The sequence below is a fragment of the Loxodonta africana genome, chromosome 12 (genome assembly GCF_030014295.1).
Source record: "Loxodonta africana isolate mLoxAfr1 chromosome 12, mLoxAfr1.hap2, whole genome shotgun sequence".
Taxonomy (NCBI): domain Eukaryota; kingdom Metazoa; phylum Chordata; class Mammalia; order Proboscidea; family Elephantidae; genus Loxodonta; species Loxodonta africana.
Window position 1 is genome coordinate 78470802 of NC_087353.1, and position 17122 is coordinate 78487923.

At 46.7% G+C, this 17122-nt stretch overlaps 1 protein-coding gene across 3 annotated transcripts in view; it reads left to right on the forward strand.

Annotated features, from left to right (window-relative positions):
• EEF2K (eukaryotic elongation factor 2 kinase) overlaps window positions 1-17122 on the forward strand; it is a 71847-nt gene that overhangs the window by 46018 nt on the left and 8707 nt on the right. For 2 of the 3 annotated variants that reach the window (XM_064295682.1, XM_064295683.1), the window contains exons 7-16: window positions 842-991; window positions 1414-1546; window positions 1995-2122; window positions 3086-3287; window positions 4928-4995; window positions 6808-6885; window positions 7728-7790; window positions 10450-10584; window positions 10754-10942; window positions 12222-12346. In XM_064295682.1, coding sequence (XP_064151752.1) covers window positions 842-991; window positions 1414-1546; window positions 1995-2122; window positions 3086-3287; window positions 4928-4995; window positions 6808-6885; window positions 7728-7790; window positions 10450-10584; window positions 10754-10942; window positions 12222-12346 — 1271 coding nt within the window. The remainder of the gene's footprint in view (window positions 1-841; window positions 992-1413; window positions 1547-1994; window positions 2123-3085; window positions 3288-4927; window positions 4996-6807; window positions 6886-7727; window positions 7791-10449; window positions 10585-10753; window positions 10943-12221; window positions 12347-17122) is intronic. The other variant, XM_064295685.1, reaches the window with a different exon arrangement.

Here is a 17122-nt window from a genome sequence, read left to right on the forward strand (position 1 = left end):
GGAATGTCAAAGTTCCCCTAATTCCCCATTGCAAGGAGGGAATCACTGTTTTCAGTTTGGTATATATTACTCTAGGGTTGTGTCTGCTGATTACAGTAGCATCAGCAAACATTGATTTGCTTCTTTACACTTTCCATGCATCGATGAATTTAATCATTGTACTAAGTCTGAGATCCCCATGCACAGGTGAGGAAACTGAAGCACAGAGAGGTGAAGTAACTTGCCCAAACGCACAGTGTCAGTGTAAGGTACAGGTTAAGTTGCTTAGGAAACTAACCTACAAACACATGCTCACATGAAAAGGTTTATTTCTCACATAACAGTCCCATGTTAGTGGGTGGCTGAGTGGAGTGGGGCTTTTCCTCGAAGTCATTCGAGACTTGATTCCTTCTGTCTTGTTGCTCTGCCATCCCCTGGGAGTTGTCCTGTACCATGTGGTCAGTTCTGGCTCACTGGCAGATGTCCACCTTATAGCCTCAGGGAGGGGCAAGAGAAGAAGGCCATCTCGAGTTGCACCATCACTGCTGCTCACTTCCCATTGGCCAGATGTGGTCACATGGCCACACCTAGCTGCAAGAGAAGCTGAGCAGTGTCAATCCTAGCTGGATGGCCTTGCATCTTCTTAAAACTCAGGGATGGGAGTTTTCATTCTAAGAGGAAAAGTGGAGAATGGGTACTGGGGGACAATTAGTGGTTTCTGGCGTAGGTAGCTAGTCAGTGATGGAGGCAGGACCTGAATCCAGGTACGCTGGCTCATATCAACCTCCCTGCCCTCCTCATCAGAAGAGGGTGCTGCCTGGGCCCTGTCCCTCCACCTGATCCCCACTCCTGCCCCAACCAGGTGGACATTATGCAAATGTGCATCATCGAGTTGAAGGAGAGACCTGGTAAGCCCCTTTTCCACCTGGAACACTACATTGAGGGCAAGTACATCAAGTACAACTCCAACTCGGGCTTTGTCCGCGATGACAACATCCGCCTGACGCCACAGGTGAGGCCCTGGGGCTCGCTCTGCCCACACCTCCACCCCTTTGGGATGGGAGCCTGGCCAGACTCAGCTGCTAGAGAGGAAGGTCCCCTGAGGCACAGAGAGGTCTCCCACCGCCAGGATCAGCCTTAGAGGTCCCTTCATCTCTCTGGATCATTTTGAATGAGATTCTTTAATGGGACACCAGCCACCCTGTGCCAGTTTGTGTCTACAGACCTAAGGTGGCTGTAGGAACAGGGTCCCTTCTGAACTAAACAGTTCTTTTTTGTGTCTTTTCTTCTGTGAAAGTCCTCCTTGTAGAAGAAGCCCCTATAGCATGGACAGAGCTAGGGTATCGCAACCCCTCAGAGCAGTGGCTAGCCAGGGTCCGCACAGCCCCCAGCCTGGTCTCTTGCAACCACATTTTTCTTCCTGATACCTCGCAGGCCTTCAGCCACTTCACGTTTGAGCGTTCTGGCCATCAGCTAATTGTGGTGGACATCCAGGGTGTGGGCGACCTCTACACTGACCCGCAGATCCACACTGAGACAGGCACTGACTTTGGAGACGGCAACCTCGGTAGGTGGCGAGGCCGGCTTATTTCCATGGAGACCGTTGTTGTTGTTAGTTGCTGTTGAGTTGATTCTGACTCATGGTGACCCTATGTGTGCAGAGTAGAACTGCTTCATAGGGTTTTCAAGGCTGTGACCTTTTGGAAGCAGATTCCCAGGCCTGTTGTCTGAGGCAACTCTGGGTGGGTTCGGACGTTTTGGCTAGAAGCCAAACACTTAACCATTTGCGCCATCTAGGGACTCCATGGAAACTGTACTCCATCCTAAAGTCTCAGAGCTCTTTGTGCACCCAGGGAAACAGACTGACCCAGCGTGTTGGCCTTCCCAAGGTCATCAAGATGGGAGCCTGGGAGCTCTGACCCTTGCCAGTTTAGCCCTTGATAGACCTACCCCTTCCATGTTCATTGTGCCAAGCGCAATAGAGACTCTCCAGACCCCACCTGCTCTTCCTGTAGGCGTTCGGGGCATGGCCCTTTTCTTCTACTCGCATGCCTGCAACCGGATCTGCAAGAGCATGGGCCTGGCACCATTCGACCTCTCGCCAAAGGAGAGGGACACCGTGAATCAGAACACCAAGCTGCTGGTAGGTGCCTTGTGTGAACCTTCACGGACCACTTTTTCTCAGCCAGATTGGTGGGCCCTGCTGCTACCAGGGCCGGCATGTCCAGAGACCCTGTGCGATGACAGGCCAGGCCCTGCTTGATGGAGAGTATCAGGACTGGGAGGATCTTATCCCTCCCATCTGTGCCCTTCCTCTCCCTCCAACTTAGTTACTCACAAAAGCCCTCCCAAGTGTCTCCACTGACAGAGTCACTGGTGTCTGCTTGAGGTAGGACAATTTTTGACTAGTGCGAGGAGAACCAAAACCAAAAAACCCAGTGCCGTCAAGTCAATTCCAACTCATAGCGACCCCATAGGACAGAGTACAACTGCCCCATAGAGTTTCCAAGGAGCAGCTGGTGGATTCGAGCTGCCAACCCTTCGGTTAGCAGGCGTAGCACTTAACCACTATGCCACCAGGGTTTCCGTGAGGAGAACAGGCACCTAGAAGGGAGAAGGTGTGTGGTGTATGTGTTTGTGTGGTTTGTTGACAAGTGGTTGGACAAGTCATGGCTCTCTGGGCACCTCACTGTGTTCAGGATGTGAGCACCGCACCCCCACCTCACCCCACCCCACCCCACCTCTACCTCTACCTCACTCCCGGCCCATCCTGCTACATGGACTCAATACGAAAGAACATTGGGTAAGTCCAACTTGGGATTCTGGATGTGTAGTGGGAATCCAGAGTAGTCAGGACTGTAGAACATGGTCAATAATTTGGGGAATGCTGGCTGGCAGGGCCTTTGAGTTTTTGTTCCCGGTGCTTCTTCTTGGAGACCTTAAGGTTCATTCCCACTGACTATTTTTAGATTTTATGTAAGCCCTTAAATGGGCATCTATAGGAGTTGTGGCTCAAAGGACCTCAGGGCTAGAGAGAACAACAGGGAGAGCCCTTTATCCCCAGAGGGTGCTTGTGTGATGTGAGTGTCCTTGTTAATGTCCCCAGCAATCAGCCAAGACCATCTTGAGGGGGACTGAGGAAAAATGTGGGAGCCCCCGAGTAAGGACCCTTTCTGGGAGCCGGCCCCCCCTGCTCCTTCGCCTTTCAGAGAACTCTGGAGATGAGAACATGAGTGATGTGACCTTTGACTCTCTGCCTTCTTCACCGTCTTCAGCCACACCGCACAGCCAGAAACTAGACAACCCCCGTGAGTGATGATTTGGTCCCTGGCCATTGTGATTGGAGGGGGGCAGGTACCAGGTAGAGCTAAACTGGCTTTTATTTATGTTCGAAAATCAGACATGGTAACCAAAAAGATTCATGGCCCAGATGGTTTTATAGGTAAGTTATTTTAATAAACTTTCAAGAAACAGGTCATCCAAATGCTACAAAACAATTCCTGTTATAGAAAACAAAGTAACTTATTTTAAGGCAACTTTATGAAACTAGCAAAACCCTGATACCGAATGTGATAAAACAACAAAAAAGAGGACTACATTCGAATCTCACTTTACATTTTCAACCATCACCACTATCCGTTTTGGAATAAGTTCTTTTTTTTTTTTTTTTTAAAATAATATTGTGTCTTAGGTGAACGTTTACTGGCAAATTAGGTTCCCATTTAACCATTTTTATACAACTTGTTCTGTGACATTGGTTATAATTTTTACAATGTGTCAGCATTTTCATTTCCATTGTGTTTCTTGTGTTTCCGTTGATCTAGCTTCCATTCTCCTCCTTGCCTTTCATCTTCGCTTTTGGGTAAATGTTGACGATTTGGTCTCATATAGTTGGTTGTAAAGGGAGCACATTCCTCATGAGTGAGGTTGTTTATTTTATAAGTCAGTCTGTTATTTGGCTGAAAGGTGACCTCCAGAAATAGCTTCAGTTTCAAGTTCAAAGGGTATCTTAGGGCAGTAGTTTCAGGAGTTCCTCTAGTCTCTATCGGTCCAGCAGGTCTGGCCTGTTTTAGAAATTTGAATTTTGTTCTACATTTTTTCTTATACTCCATCCGGGACCTTCTATTGTGTCCCTGGTCAGAATGATAGGTAATGGTAGCTGGGCATCATCTAGTTCTTCTGGTCTCAGGTTAGAAGGGGGCATGGTTCGTGTGGGCCATTAGTCCTGTAGTCTAGTTTCTTCTTTAAGCCTTTGGTTTCCTTCAATCTCTTTTGCTCCATACAAGTAGAGACCAATAGTTGTATTGGAATAAGCTCTTAAGGAAGAACTGTAGCCCCTCCAGGTGCTGACAACATTCATTCCCCATTTTGCTCCCTTCTTGAAGAATTGAAAAAAAAAAAAAAGAGCTCAGTGATCAATAGATGAATGGATAAACAAAATGTGATATATCCACACAATGGAATATTACTCAGACATAGAGAGAAATGAAGTCCTGATACATGCCACAACATGGATGAACCTTGAAAACATTATGCTGAGTGAAATAAGTCAGTCCCAAAAGTACAAATATTGTATGATTCCGTTTAGATAAATTATGTAGAATAGGCAAGTGTATAGAGACCAAAATTTATTAGTGGATACTGGACAGATGGGAGGGAAGGGTAAAAGGACAATCATTGCTTAGGGAACATTGAGCTTCTTTTCAGGTTAATGGACAAAACCGAAAATGGATGGTGGTGATGGTTGAACAACATAATGGACGTGTTTAAAGCCATTGAATTGTACCTGGAAAAATGTTTAAATGGAAACTGCTTTGATGCATATATGTTTGCCGCAATTAAAAATAAATAAAAAGGTTTGGTGGCAGGTACGGCCTGCCCTAGGTTGGTCTTGTGAACGATTCCAGCAGTGAAGCCAGTGCATCATCTCTGTTTTCTCCCTGCCCAGATTGGCCGGTGTTCGGCGACCTTGATAACATGGCACACAGAGACCATGACCATCTGGACAACCAGCGGGTGAGTGGAGAGAGAGAGGGAGGCTGCAGGTTCTAGCCCCAGGAGGGTGGGCAGAGCAGACAGACTCCCAGTGGAAAGGGAGGGTGAATCTTCAGATTCAGAGGTAAGTTATTCGTCAGAATCGGCTCAACGGCAACAGGTTTTATGAATTAATGAAAGTGTTTTTATCTGGAGGAGGAGGAGACCAGGATGGGGAGGGACACACAAAAGGCCTACATTTTAAGATGAATGGTTTAATTACTTTTTAAAATAAAAGCTCAAATGTAACTAAGGCATATGTTAAGAGTTGACAGCGCTGGGTAGTAGATACATAAGAGTTCATTTTAGTGTTTTCTATTTTTATTTCTATGTTTGAAGTACTTCTTAGTAGAATCAAGAAGAAAAAAGATAAAAGTTTTCAATTAATAGGATGCAGGTGACATGCAGATATGGCAAAAAGTCAACATCGATGGGCAAAGGATGGAAGTTTTGGCTATCCCAAATAATACCAGATTCCAGGCAGCCTGAGTGGCACAAATAGTGAAGCGCTTGGCTACTAGCTGCAAGGTTGGCTGTTCAAACCCACCCAGAGATGCCTGGGAGGTCAGGTCTGGTGACCTGCTTCTGAAAGGTCACAGCCTTGAAAACCCTATGAAAAAAATAAAACCCAGTGCCGTCAAAGCAGTTCTATTCTGCATTCGTGGGGTTGCCATGAATGGGAATTGACGTGACGGCAGCGAACAACACCAAAGATCATAAATATGATATAAATATGCAAATAAATATATATGATATACAAATAAATAAAGATAATACCAGATTCCCTTCCAGAGCAGAACTCAGATCTAGAAAGATAAAAAATATGCCCAGGTGACCTGTGCAATTTAAGCTGAGGGCTTAGTTGTAGTAAATATTGATCTCAATGCTATATTTTGGTCCATGGGTCATATTCCTGAAACCAGCCTTTGTTTTTCCACCTGTGAAATAGGTGAGCCACTCTTTTTTTTTTTCTTTTTTAAATGATATTTTATTGTGTTTTCAGTGGGAGTTTACAGAGCAAATTAATTTCCCATTTAACAATTTCTACACAAATTATTCAGTGACATTGATTACATTTTTCACAATGTGTCCATTCTAGATGTCACAAGAGTTCCTTTTCTCCCCCCTTCTAAATTTTATTTATCTTGTTGTTACTGTTGTTGAGAATACCCAAAACATATACCAATTCACCATTTCTACATGTACACTTTAGTGACATTGATTACATTCTTCGAGTTGTGCGACCATTCTCACCCTCCTTTTCTGAGTTGTTCCTCCCTCATTAACATAAATTTACTACCTCCTAAGGTCCCTGTCTAACCTTTTGAGTTCCTGTTGTCAATTTGATCTCATATAAGTAGTTCTTAAAAGAGCATAATGCCCAAGGCAGACCTAGGTGAGCCACTCTTAATGGCACCTACTACAATCCACATTCTCACACCTTAACATTCATTTCATCTTCGCAGCCCTTTGATGTAGGTGCCATAATTAATCCTGATTCCGTAGCTAAGGCAACTGCAGCTCAGAGAGATTAAGCAATTCCCTAAGATCACAGCTGGCGAGTACCAGGGCCAAGAGTTGAGCCCAGTCATTCTGGCTCCAGAGCCCACACTCTTAGCCACTCCTTTGTACTGCCTCCTTGTCATCTAACCAGGAAGGGGCTGGAGGAAGAGAAATGTTAAGCATGTTATGTGATAAAGGAGAGAAAGCAAATGGTAGAGATGCCCAGATGTCACCACCCCCACCAGGTACTCAGAGGACTACTGGGACCTTAAGGCCATCTTCTCTCCACAGGACTCTGAGAACAGTGGGGACAGCGGATACCCTAGTGAGAAGCGGGGTGAGCTGGATGACCCCGAGCCCCAAGAACACGTAAGGACCTCCCAGGAAACAAGACCAGGGTTACCTCATTGTCCAGGAGGGTAAAGAGCCAGAAGGGAGTCTGAGAGGGTCTTAAGAGAGCATAACAAGTAAATTAATAAACAAGACCATTTCACAAAGAGATAAATACAGGAAGAAGGTAAAACATGGTAACAATGTGGGCAAGTAAGGGAACGAGGATGGTGGTTTAGGCATACTTAGGTTGAAAATGGTGGACAGATCTTATAGAGAAGCTAGAGCCTTTGGTTGCTATGTTAAGGATGCTGGGTAATAGGCCAAAATGGGCTGGTCTAGGTGGAAGGGCTCAGCTCAAAGGCACAGGATTCTGGCGGACCCTGGAAAGGGCCCCAGAGGTTGATTTCCTCAGGCACACTTCCACTGGTACTGTGGTGAGGGCAGCCTCTCAGGCAGCATCTGCTATTCAGAGATTTTGCCATGTGTCAAAATTGAACCTGTAGATCAAAGCCAGTCTTGCTTGGAGACCTCTGATCTCAGCTCTGTGATTGTGAATAAAAAGAGGAAGGACTTGGCCTCATTTCCTGGGGGCTCCTGTCACCCTTCCCAGAAGGCCTGCTGGGATCCTGTGCTTTGACTCATTTCCATCCATTCACATAGGGGGAGGGACACTAAGGCTTTGGCTGTACTGGCACCATCATTCATGCCTGTTACCCAGCATCCTCTCTGCTTAGCAGACAAGGCTTCCAGCTTCACCTGGGAGGGCTGGGCCAGTTCCCAGGAAGAGGGTCCCCTGGAGAGAGTCACATGGGGAGGGCTGGGCCAGTTCCTCTGGAAGAAGCCCTCTTTGACTCAATCTAATCTCTGCCTCCATGCAGGGCCACTCAAATGGTAATCGGAGGTACGAGTCTGACGAAGACAGCCTGGGCAGCTCCGGACGGGTAATGAGCCCCAAGGAATGCTATGGCTACTTGCTTGCCTTCTCTGTTTCTGTTTCTCCTTCCTCATGCCTGTGGCTGCCTGCCTAGTTTCCTCACACACCTACTAAAGGAAGATTTTGCCAAGGAGCAAATCTTCTTTTTATAAAAATATTTTATTGAGTTTTTGGTGAAAGGTTACACAGCAGATTAGACTCCCATCTAACAATTCGTATACATATTGTTCAGTGGCATTGGTTATATTTTCTACATTGTGTCAACATTCTCATTATTTCCATTCTGGTTGTTCTGTTTCCATTATTCTTGCTTCCCTTCCTACCCCACCCCTGACTTTCTTATTTTTGCTTTAGGGTAAATGTTGACCATTTGGTCTCATATAGATGATTTTTTTTTTTTTTTTTTTTTGGTAATTAAAAGAAGCACAGTACTCATGGGTGATATTTTTTATTTTATGAGATAATCTGTTTTTTAGCTGAAAGGTGACCTCTGGGAGTAGTTTCAGTTCAAAATTTGAAGGGTTATCTCAGGGCAATAATCTTGAGGGTTCCTCTAGTCTCTGCTGATCTAGTAAGTCTGGCTTTTTTTTTTAAGAATTTGAGTTTTGTTCTACAATGTTCTCCCATTCTACCCAGGACCATCTGTTGTGGCCCCTGTCAGAACAGTTGGTGGTGGTACCTGGGCACTATCTAGTTCTCCTGGTCTCTGGATAGGTGAGGCCGTGGTCTGTGTAGGCAATTGGTCTGTCAGACCATTTTCTTCTTTTAGTCTTTGGTTTCCTTCTTTCTCTTTAGGAGCAAATCTCCTTAGCAAGTATGTTTTGAGCTCCTGCCCTGGGCAGGATGTTATGCAAGATACTGGGGGATTTGAGAGGTGATTAGAGAGGTCCAGCCGCCATCCCTTAGGGGAAATAACAACAAAAGCCATAGCTCACATGTTAAAGTACACCATGTAGGCAGGTGCTTTACAGTATTAATTCATTGACTTCTTGCACCCACCCAGTGAGGTGGGTGCTATCATTATTCATCCCCATTTTATTTATGAGAACTGGGGTATAAGGCAACCTTCCCCAGGTTCCCTGGTTAGGAAGTGGTAGAGACAAGATTTGAGCCCTTGTAGTCAGACTCACGAGCCTGGTTTCTTCACCTCTACACCAGTGGTTCCCAGCCCTGGTGATTTTTACCCCCAGGTGACATTGAGCAATATCTAGAGACAGTTTTGGTTGTCACAACTGAGGAGGGGGTGCTGCTGTCATCTAGTGGTTAGAGAACAAGGATTCTGCTAAATCCCACAATGCATAGGATAGCTCCCACAACCCAGAATGATCCAGCCCCAAATGGCAATAGTGCTGCGGTAGGCAAACCCTGCTCCACACCATGCTGAGAAGATCTGACCCGACTGAGAAATACCACGTGGTAAATAATCAGTCAAGCCATGCTGGGGTAATGGGGAAGGCACCAGGCGGAGGTGTCATGGAGTGGGTCCAGTCTTGAAGGACAGGTAGAATTTGAAGAGAGAAGACTAGAGCAAGAGAGAGGTACCTTCCAGGTGGGAGAGAGCCTGGCCTAGCAAAGGCTTGCCAGTGAGGAGGTTCAAAGTAGGAGTCAGCTAGAGAAGAGTGTGTGGGGTGTAGTGGCCCTGACTTACCTGATGGTACCGATTACCTGAAAGGCTTGTTAAAAATACAGATTTCCAGGCTCTCCACTGGAGGTTCTGAATCAGTAGGACTGGTGAACACCTGATGGAGTCCTTGGGTGGTACAAACAGTTAACCTACTCGGCTGCTAACTGAAAGGTTGGAGGTTCAAGTCCACCCAGAGGTGCTTCGGAAGAAAGGCCTGGCAATCTGCTTCCAAAAAATCAGCCACTGAAAACCCATGGAGCATAGTTCTACCCCAACATACATGGGGTCACCATGAGTTAGAATTGACTGGAAGACAGCTGGTGGGGTTGTGCCTGAAGGGTCAGGTGGTTCATATGAGGAAGTGAGGGACACATTAGCTTGGAGGATGGTTCTAGAAGCCCAACCCTCTTTAAGTTTTTGGTGAATCTGACCTCTCAGGCTTGCCGTGCCAGGAGATTTCTTTTCCTCAGTGAATGTTTGATTCCTCGGGCACGTGCACACAGCTTCCTGGCTCTATTCTGAGAGAACCTTTGGATAGGGGTGTCTTTACCTGGGAGAGATGACATGTTTTCTAAACCTATTCCCTGGGCCACCCTGTTGAGTTTGCTCACAGCTTTGCTGTGTCTTTGCAGTGATTCACAGAGGAAAGCAAAGTGGATTTGCTGGAAGGTGAGAAGTCAGAGTCTCCTGGTGCCTGGTTTGGGGAGCTGGGCAAAGGGGGCAGCTTAGAGTCAAACCCCTCAACCAAAAGAAGCTCAATGAGGGAAAATGGCTTCTCTGAGATGCTGCAATCCTTTCTGCGAGCTGTTTTGTCCTGTTGCCGTAACATTCTCTCAGCACCCATGAACAGGCTGAATGCGAGTGAACAGAAATGGAACAGTGTTTGTCCAAGGAACTTTGAAATTCCAAGGGTTCTCTGCCCTCCCTCCTGCCAGCAGGCTCATGTATAGGGGCTGCTGACAGCTGGTGTCGAGCATCCATTGCCCAGCCCTCCGGCTTCTCTGGCCCGTAAACTCCACCATGCCCCGTTCTCTCCCTTCAGGTTTGTGTGGAGCAGTGGAATCTTCTCAACTCTTCCCGCCTCCACCTGCCGAGACCTTCGGCTGTGGCCCTGGAAGTGCAAAGGCTTAATGCTCTGGACCTTGAAAAGAAGATTGGGAAGTCCATTTTGGGGAAGGTATCAGTAACGTCCATTTCGGGACCCTCTTTACACTAACCTGGGGCCCCAGGCTCACACACCTCTCTGCTAATCGCTTCCTCCTGCAGGCTGGCTGGGCAGCCCTTGTGCTTGGCTTTGGCCTCCCAGACAGCCAGTCAACACCGATCTGTGTGGATCCGTGTGGCAGGTCCATCTGGCCATGGTGCGGTACCATGAGGGCGGGCGCTTCTGTGAGAAGGACGAGGAGTGGGACCGTGAGTCGGCGGTCTTCCACCTGGAGCACGCGGCTGACCTGGGCGAGCTGGAGGCCATTGTGGGCCTGGGGCTCATGTACTCGCAGCTGCCTCACCACATCCTGGCTGACGTCTCTCTGAAGGTGAGAGGGTGGCAAGGACCAAGCCAGAGGGGGCCTGATCAACCGCCATTCACCTGCCTCTCAATCCTGGTGTTGGTTTGGGGCCAGGCAATGTCCCAATGTTAGTTGAAATGGATGGAATTGGTTTCCGTCCTTGGATGAGGGGAAGGTGACAGGCACATCATCAGGCCATGGTATGACGGGAGAAGCAGAGAATATTGCTGGTAACAAATGAGGAAGGGCTCCTCACTGGGGCTTTGAGGGGGCAGCAGAGACTTCCTGTTGATTGTCAGTTCTGGCTGCATCTCCAGTGCCTAAAACAGAACCCAGCACATAGATGCTCAATATATATTTGTTGGATAGATGGATGGATGGATGGATGGATGGATGGATGGATGGATGGATGGATGGATGGATGGATGGATGGATGGATGGATGGATGGACGGCTATCTAAGTTAGACCTAAAGGCTGGGTGGGAGTCAGCCAAGCAGGGTATGGAAGATAGCAGTTCAGGCAGAGGGAGCAGCATGTGCCCAGACCCAGCAGTGAGAGACAAGATGGCAGATCAAAGGACAGGAAGCAGATCAGTAGAGCTAGAACATGGGGCTGGAGGAGATGGTGCAGAACATGGGGCCAGGGCTGGGTCTGAAGCAGCAGGATGTAGCTGCATCAGGAAATCCGTTTGGGGTCTGCTTCTTCTCCCTTGCCCTGGTCTGTTTGCACAAGGAGGAGAGGATCGAGGTTGACTTGGTGGTAAACAGGACCTGGCAAGGTCTAGAGAGTGCGAGCCTTTCCTCAGGAAAGTTTAGAGACTGTGTGCGGGTGGGTAGCCCCAGCAAATCTGTCCCCATCCTCCCTGTCATGTGGGCCAGGATTGTGGATGGACAGCATGGCTGAGCTGGATTGGGCTTACCATGGACACAGGGCACCAGCTCTCCTCAGTGGGCCTGGCCATGGCCCATTTGGAAGGGGAGTCCCACACTGGAAGAGGGTGCGTAGACACTCCATGGCCTTTTATTTCTTCAACTTTTTGAATAGGTAATACAGTCACATGTTTAAAAAATTTTTTTTTGAATATGAAGAGGTTTGCAGTAAAGTTCCCCTTCCCACCGTGTTGCCCATCCTCCCATTCTGTCCCATGTGTGCGTGTGTGTGTACATATATATATGTATATATGTGTATATGTATGTATATGTGTATGTAAATATATTTATGAAGATTGATTAGTGAGGTCTTGGCAGCTCCTTCTAGTTCAAGTTTCATTTGTTTCCCTTCCCCCCTTTTTGTTTGTACTGACAGGAGACAGAGGAGAATAAAACAAAAGGATTCGATTACTTACTAAAGGCAGCTGAAGCTGGTGACAGACAGTCAATGATCCTGGTGGCACGAGCTTTTGACTCTGGCCAGAACCTCAGCCCAGACAGGTACTGTGGTGCTGGCGCTCAGGTGGAGCTGGTGAAAGCCTGGGCTACAGGTAGAAGCTTCCTCATTGCTATTAGTATAGATCTGGCTCTCCTTTTACCAGTCCAGCCACTATGGGCAAGTTCTTTTACCTTCCTGGCCTCAGTTTCTTCATCTGTAAAATGGAAAGAATTATAGAACATGCATTCTAGCGTTGTTGTATGAGGGTTAAGTGAGATGATGCTTGCAATTTTCACAGTGCCGGGCACATCAAGCTCCGATAAATGGTAGTCATTTTAGCCATTACATGTAAACATTTGCCTGAGGAAATGTCCAAAAGGATATCCAGCCTCAGATTCAGAGTGATCGTACCTAGGTGTTAAGATTGTGGGTGATTTAAATTCTTACCTTCCGAGCGGAAGACCTGGGTTCGATTCCTGACCAATGCACCTGATGCATGGCCCACCACGCATCTGTCAGTGGAAGTTGTTGCTATGGTGATGAACAGGTTTCAGTGGAGCCTCCAGACTAAGATGGAATGGGAATAAAGGCCTGGCAATCTACTTCCAAAAATCAGCCAATGAAAACCCTATGATGGGAGTGGCACAAACAATTAAGTGCTCAACTACTAACGCAAAGGTTGGCGGTTCCAACCCACCCAGAGGCACCTCAGAAGACAGGCCTGGAGATCTATTTCTGAAAGGTCACAGCCATTGAAAGCCCTATGGAGCAGTTCTACTCTGTAACGCATGGGGTCGCCATGAGTTGAAAGCAACTAACAACAACAACTAGCACCAGCACTGTCATGGGGTACTTTGTTTCTCATCTGTAAAGTGAGACTTCTCAAGGTTAAGTGAGAATTACAAGACAGGACATATATGTGAGCCAATTAATCAAAAAAAGAGAAAGAAAACCCTATGAATCACAGTGGTTCTATCCAAGACCGCTCATGGGGCTGGCGCAGGAATGGGCAGCATTTTGTTCCCGTGTGCATGGAGCGTCCATGAGTTGGGTGCCTACCTGACGGCAGCTACCAACAGCAACTTTGATTTGTATTTGTATTGTTTTCACTTTTGAGATGGAGGGGAGGAGAGGAAGAAAGCTTCAAAGGTGAGGTCAGGCTGGTATGAGTTTTCTAGAAGGGCCTTGAGACTCATGAATGCTACAACTCTGTAGGTGTCAACACTTTTCCATTTATTTTTCATGCTGAGATGCCAGGACTGGCTTCCGCAGTGGGAGAAGGGAAGGGTAACCCAGCTTTATCTTGCCTCTCCTGACTTGTAGTGGGAGTTCCCGGAAGTCCAGAAACAGAGGTCGATTAAGGGAAGTGAACCCTTAGTGGGACCCATTGCTCCCCCTATGTGGCTCCCATTGGAACTCACCTACCCCCTGCTGTCCTCAAGAACTCTTGCTGCTTTCTAGAAGGTTGTTGTGTGGGCACATTTATTCTGGAAACCTTTGCAGTTGGACCAACTTGGTTGTTTCCTCTTCTTTGGTGTCAAAGTCTCTTCTTTTCAAAGTCATGACTGTGGCCCTATCATATCAAGCTCTCAGTGCTAAAACCCCTGGACATGTGACATCCTGCATGTATTACATATCATGCATCCAGAAATTTATCAGATGCCTGTGTAAAGGCAGCACTTCCTGTATTTGGATAGCGCTTCCACGTCTGCCATGTTATTTCACTGAGAACAGGAATCAGGCCGCGTTCATCTTTGTAGTACCAGTGCCTCACACAGGACCTGGCTCAGTGCTTTTTGAATGAATGAACATCTCTTTGACACAGACAAGGCAGGTGTTTTTGACCGTCTTTTATGGAAGGAGCCCTGGTGGCGCAGTAGTTAAGCCTCAACAGCTAACTGAAAGGTCAGCAATTCGAACCACCAGCTGCTCCATGGAAGAAAGATGTGGCAGTCTGCTGCCATAAAGATTATAGCCTTGGAAACCCTGCGGGGCAGTTCTCTGTCCTATAGGGTTGCTATGAGTTAGAATTGATTCGACAGCAATGGGTTTTGGATATGGATGACTGAACTGTAGTTCTGAGAAGTGAAAGGGCTTATCTGTAGTCAAACAAGTAAAAAAAAAAAAAGCCCTTTGCCGTCCAGTCGATTCTGACTCATAGAGACCCTATAGGATAGAGAAGAACTGCTCCATAGAATTTCCAGGGAGCAGCTGGTAGATTTGAAATGCCGACCTTTTGATTAGCAGCCGAGCTCTTGACCACTGTGCGACCAAGGCTCCAGCTAGTAGGTTGTAGAGCCAAAACTTAGGTCTTCTCACTCCTCATCCAATGTACTATCAACCTTCTTGGTGGACTCAGAACTATACTGGCATGGAGGGGACGTAAACAAAAAAGGCATGATGTAATGGTATCAGATCAAATGTTAGTGTATACGGTGCCCATTGAGTGCAGTGGTGAAGCACAACATGGGGGGGGGGCTGGAGCTGGGCACTGAATATTTGCATCTGAGACCCTTAAAAAATTTGGCTATTTATATTTTCTCTTCATGTCCTTTGTCTACTTTTTATTTGAGGTAATAGGTTTTTTTTTTTTTTCATTGATTTGTAAGAATTCTTTACATATTAAGGCTACTAAACCTTTGGCATATGTTTCCCTTCTTTCACTTTTTTTTTTTTTTTTTTTTTTTTGCCCCAGAGAAGTTTACTGTAGATCTGGGGAGGGGGTAGCACATGTGCCGCATAATAACCATTGTTTATTGGGTTTTGGGGCACACTGGATTTTAATTTTTAGGTAGTTGAATCTATCAAAATTTTCTTTGTACCTTCTGCTGTAATCATTTTCTTATTCTTAGTCCTCATTCCAAGAAGTTCCAGCCTCTTCCATTCAGGGCATGTTAATAAGGAGCCTAGGTGGTTCAGTGGTTAAGCACCTGACTGCTAGCTGAATGGTCAGTGGTTCAAACCTACCAGTCACTTCATGGGAGAAAGATGTGGTGATCTGCTTGCATAAAGATTACAGCCTTGGAAACCCTATGGGGCAGTTCTACTCTGTCCTATAGGGTTGCTATTAGTTGGAATCAACTCAACAGCAGTGGTTTTGGGTTTATGGGTAAGACAAGGCCCCATATAGGCCCAGAATTGTATTTAAGAGGCTTTGGTTCTCAGAAATTACCGTTTAAGAAGGGAAGGAAAGTCACTGGAAATCCCAAGGTAGTGTGGACACCCTAACCACTGAATTGAATGGGGGTGGGCAGGGAGGGATTAGGCCCTTTTCCCTCTTCCCCATTTAATATTTTAGAGGCAACTTTGTTTGTTCTTCAAGACTGGGAGGATTGGAGCTGAAAGGGATGAGCTTTTCTAGTCCAGTGACTTCTTATCCTTTGTTAAAACCCTAGTTTGTTGGGTGTGTCACCAATAATTTTCAAATGATTTTCCTTTGTTTATAAAACAAAACAGAATTAAGTCTGTCTCCTGAACACCACTGCAACCACCATTACAGCCTGTTTACAATTATTCATTCAGCAAACATTTCTTGAGCTGAGAGTAGTTTGCCAGGCTCTGGGCTGGGCTTTGAGACTACGACAGTGAACAAAGCAGACAAGGTCCCTGCCTCCTTGAAGCTCACATTCTAGTTGGGTGAGACCGATAATAAATAACTGGTTACGTGCAGGAGAATTACAGATTGAGGTCATTGGTATAAGGAAATAGGGTGTTTGGGGACGGCTCTCTGAAGAGATAACGTACAAGCTGAGGGGTGAGGAGCCAGCTGTGAAGAGTTGGGGGAAGAATGTTCCAATCAGAGGGAACAGTAGGTGCAAAGGCCACAGTGCAGGAAGAGCTTGGCATATCTGAGGAAGAGAAACCCCCACAGTGAGCCTGGCACAGAGGGAGACTCACAGCTGCTGAGACTGGAGGGCAGGTAGGGCCTCTGGGGCCATGGTAAAGAGGCGAGGACAGGAAGTCATCATAGCTGCTGCTCATGCAACATTTTGTGAGGCCCTGGTGGTGTAGTGGTTAAGTGCTACGGCTGCTAACCAAAAGGTCAGCAGTTCAAATCCACCAGGTGCTCCTTGGAAACTATGGGGCAGTTCTGTTGCTAGGAGTTGAAATTGACTTGACGGCAATGGGCTTAGTTTTTTTGGCTTACAGACCATCTTATCTGTACCTCTGTTTCCTTTTTCCTGGTGTACTATAAATAGTTACCCACATGCTTAGTAATATGTGGGAAGTCTGTGGTCCTGTTTGCTCTGTATTTTGTGTTGTTTATGTTTGGTTGGAATCTAAGTACGCCCTTGGTGGTTTGGCCATATGTGTGCTGCAATAGGAAAAATAGTTGAGGATGGAAGAGTAGAAAGGAGCCCTGGTGGCACAGTGGTTAAGCACTCGGCAATTGACTGAAAGGTTGGTGGCAGGGCTTTGAACCAGTTTGGTCTGGTTTGACCCCCTGCTGAGAGTTTTTGTTTCTAGCAAGTTTCCAGGGAGTTATACATAAGAATCCCCTGGAATCTTGTTAAAATGTAGATTCTGATGTAGTACATCTGGGGTGGAAATGCAAATTCTCAGCAGGGAACTTGTTAGAAATGTAAATTCTCAGCAGGGGGTCAAACTGGAACCAGTTGGAAGCCCTAGTTGGCAGTTCAAACCCACCAGTCACTCCATGGGAGAAAGATGTGGCCGTCTGCTTCCGTAAAGATTATAGCCTTGGAAACCCTGTGGGACAGTTCTACTCTGCCCTGTAGAGTCACTAGGAGTTGGAATCGATGACACACAGCAACAACAGAGGAATAGAGCTAGAAGAAGGAAGTCAGCTGTTCAGATAAGTCCTGCATTGTGCCAGA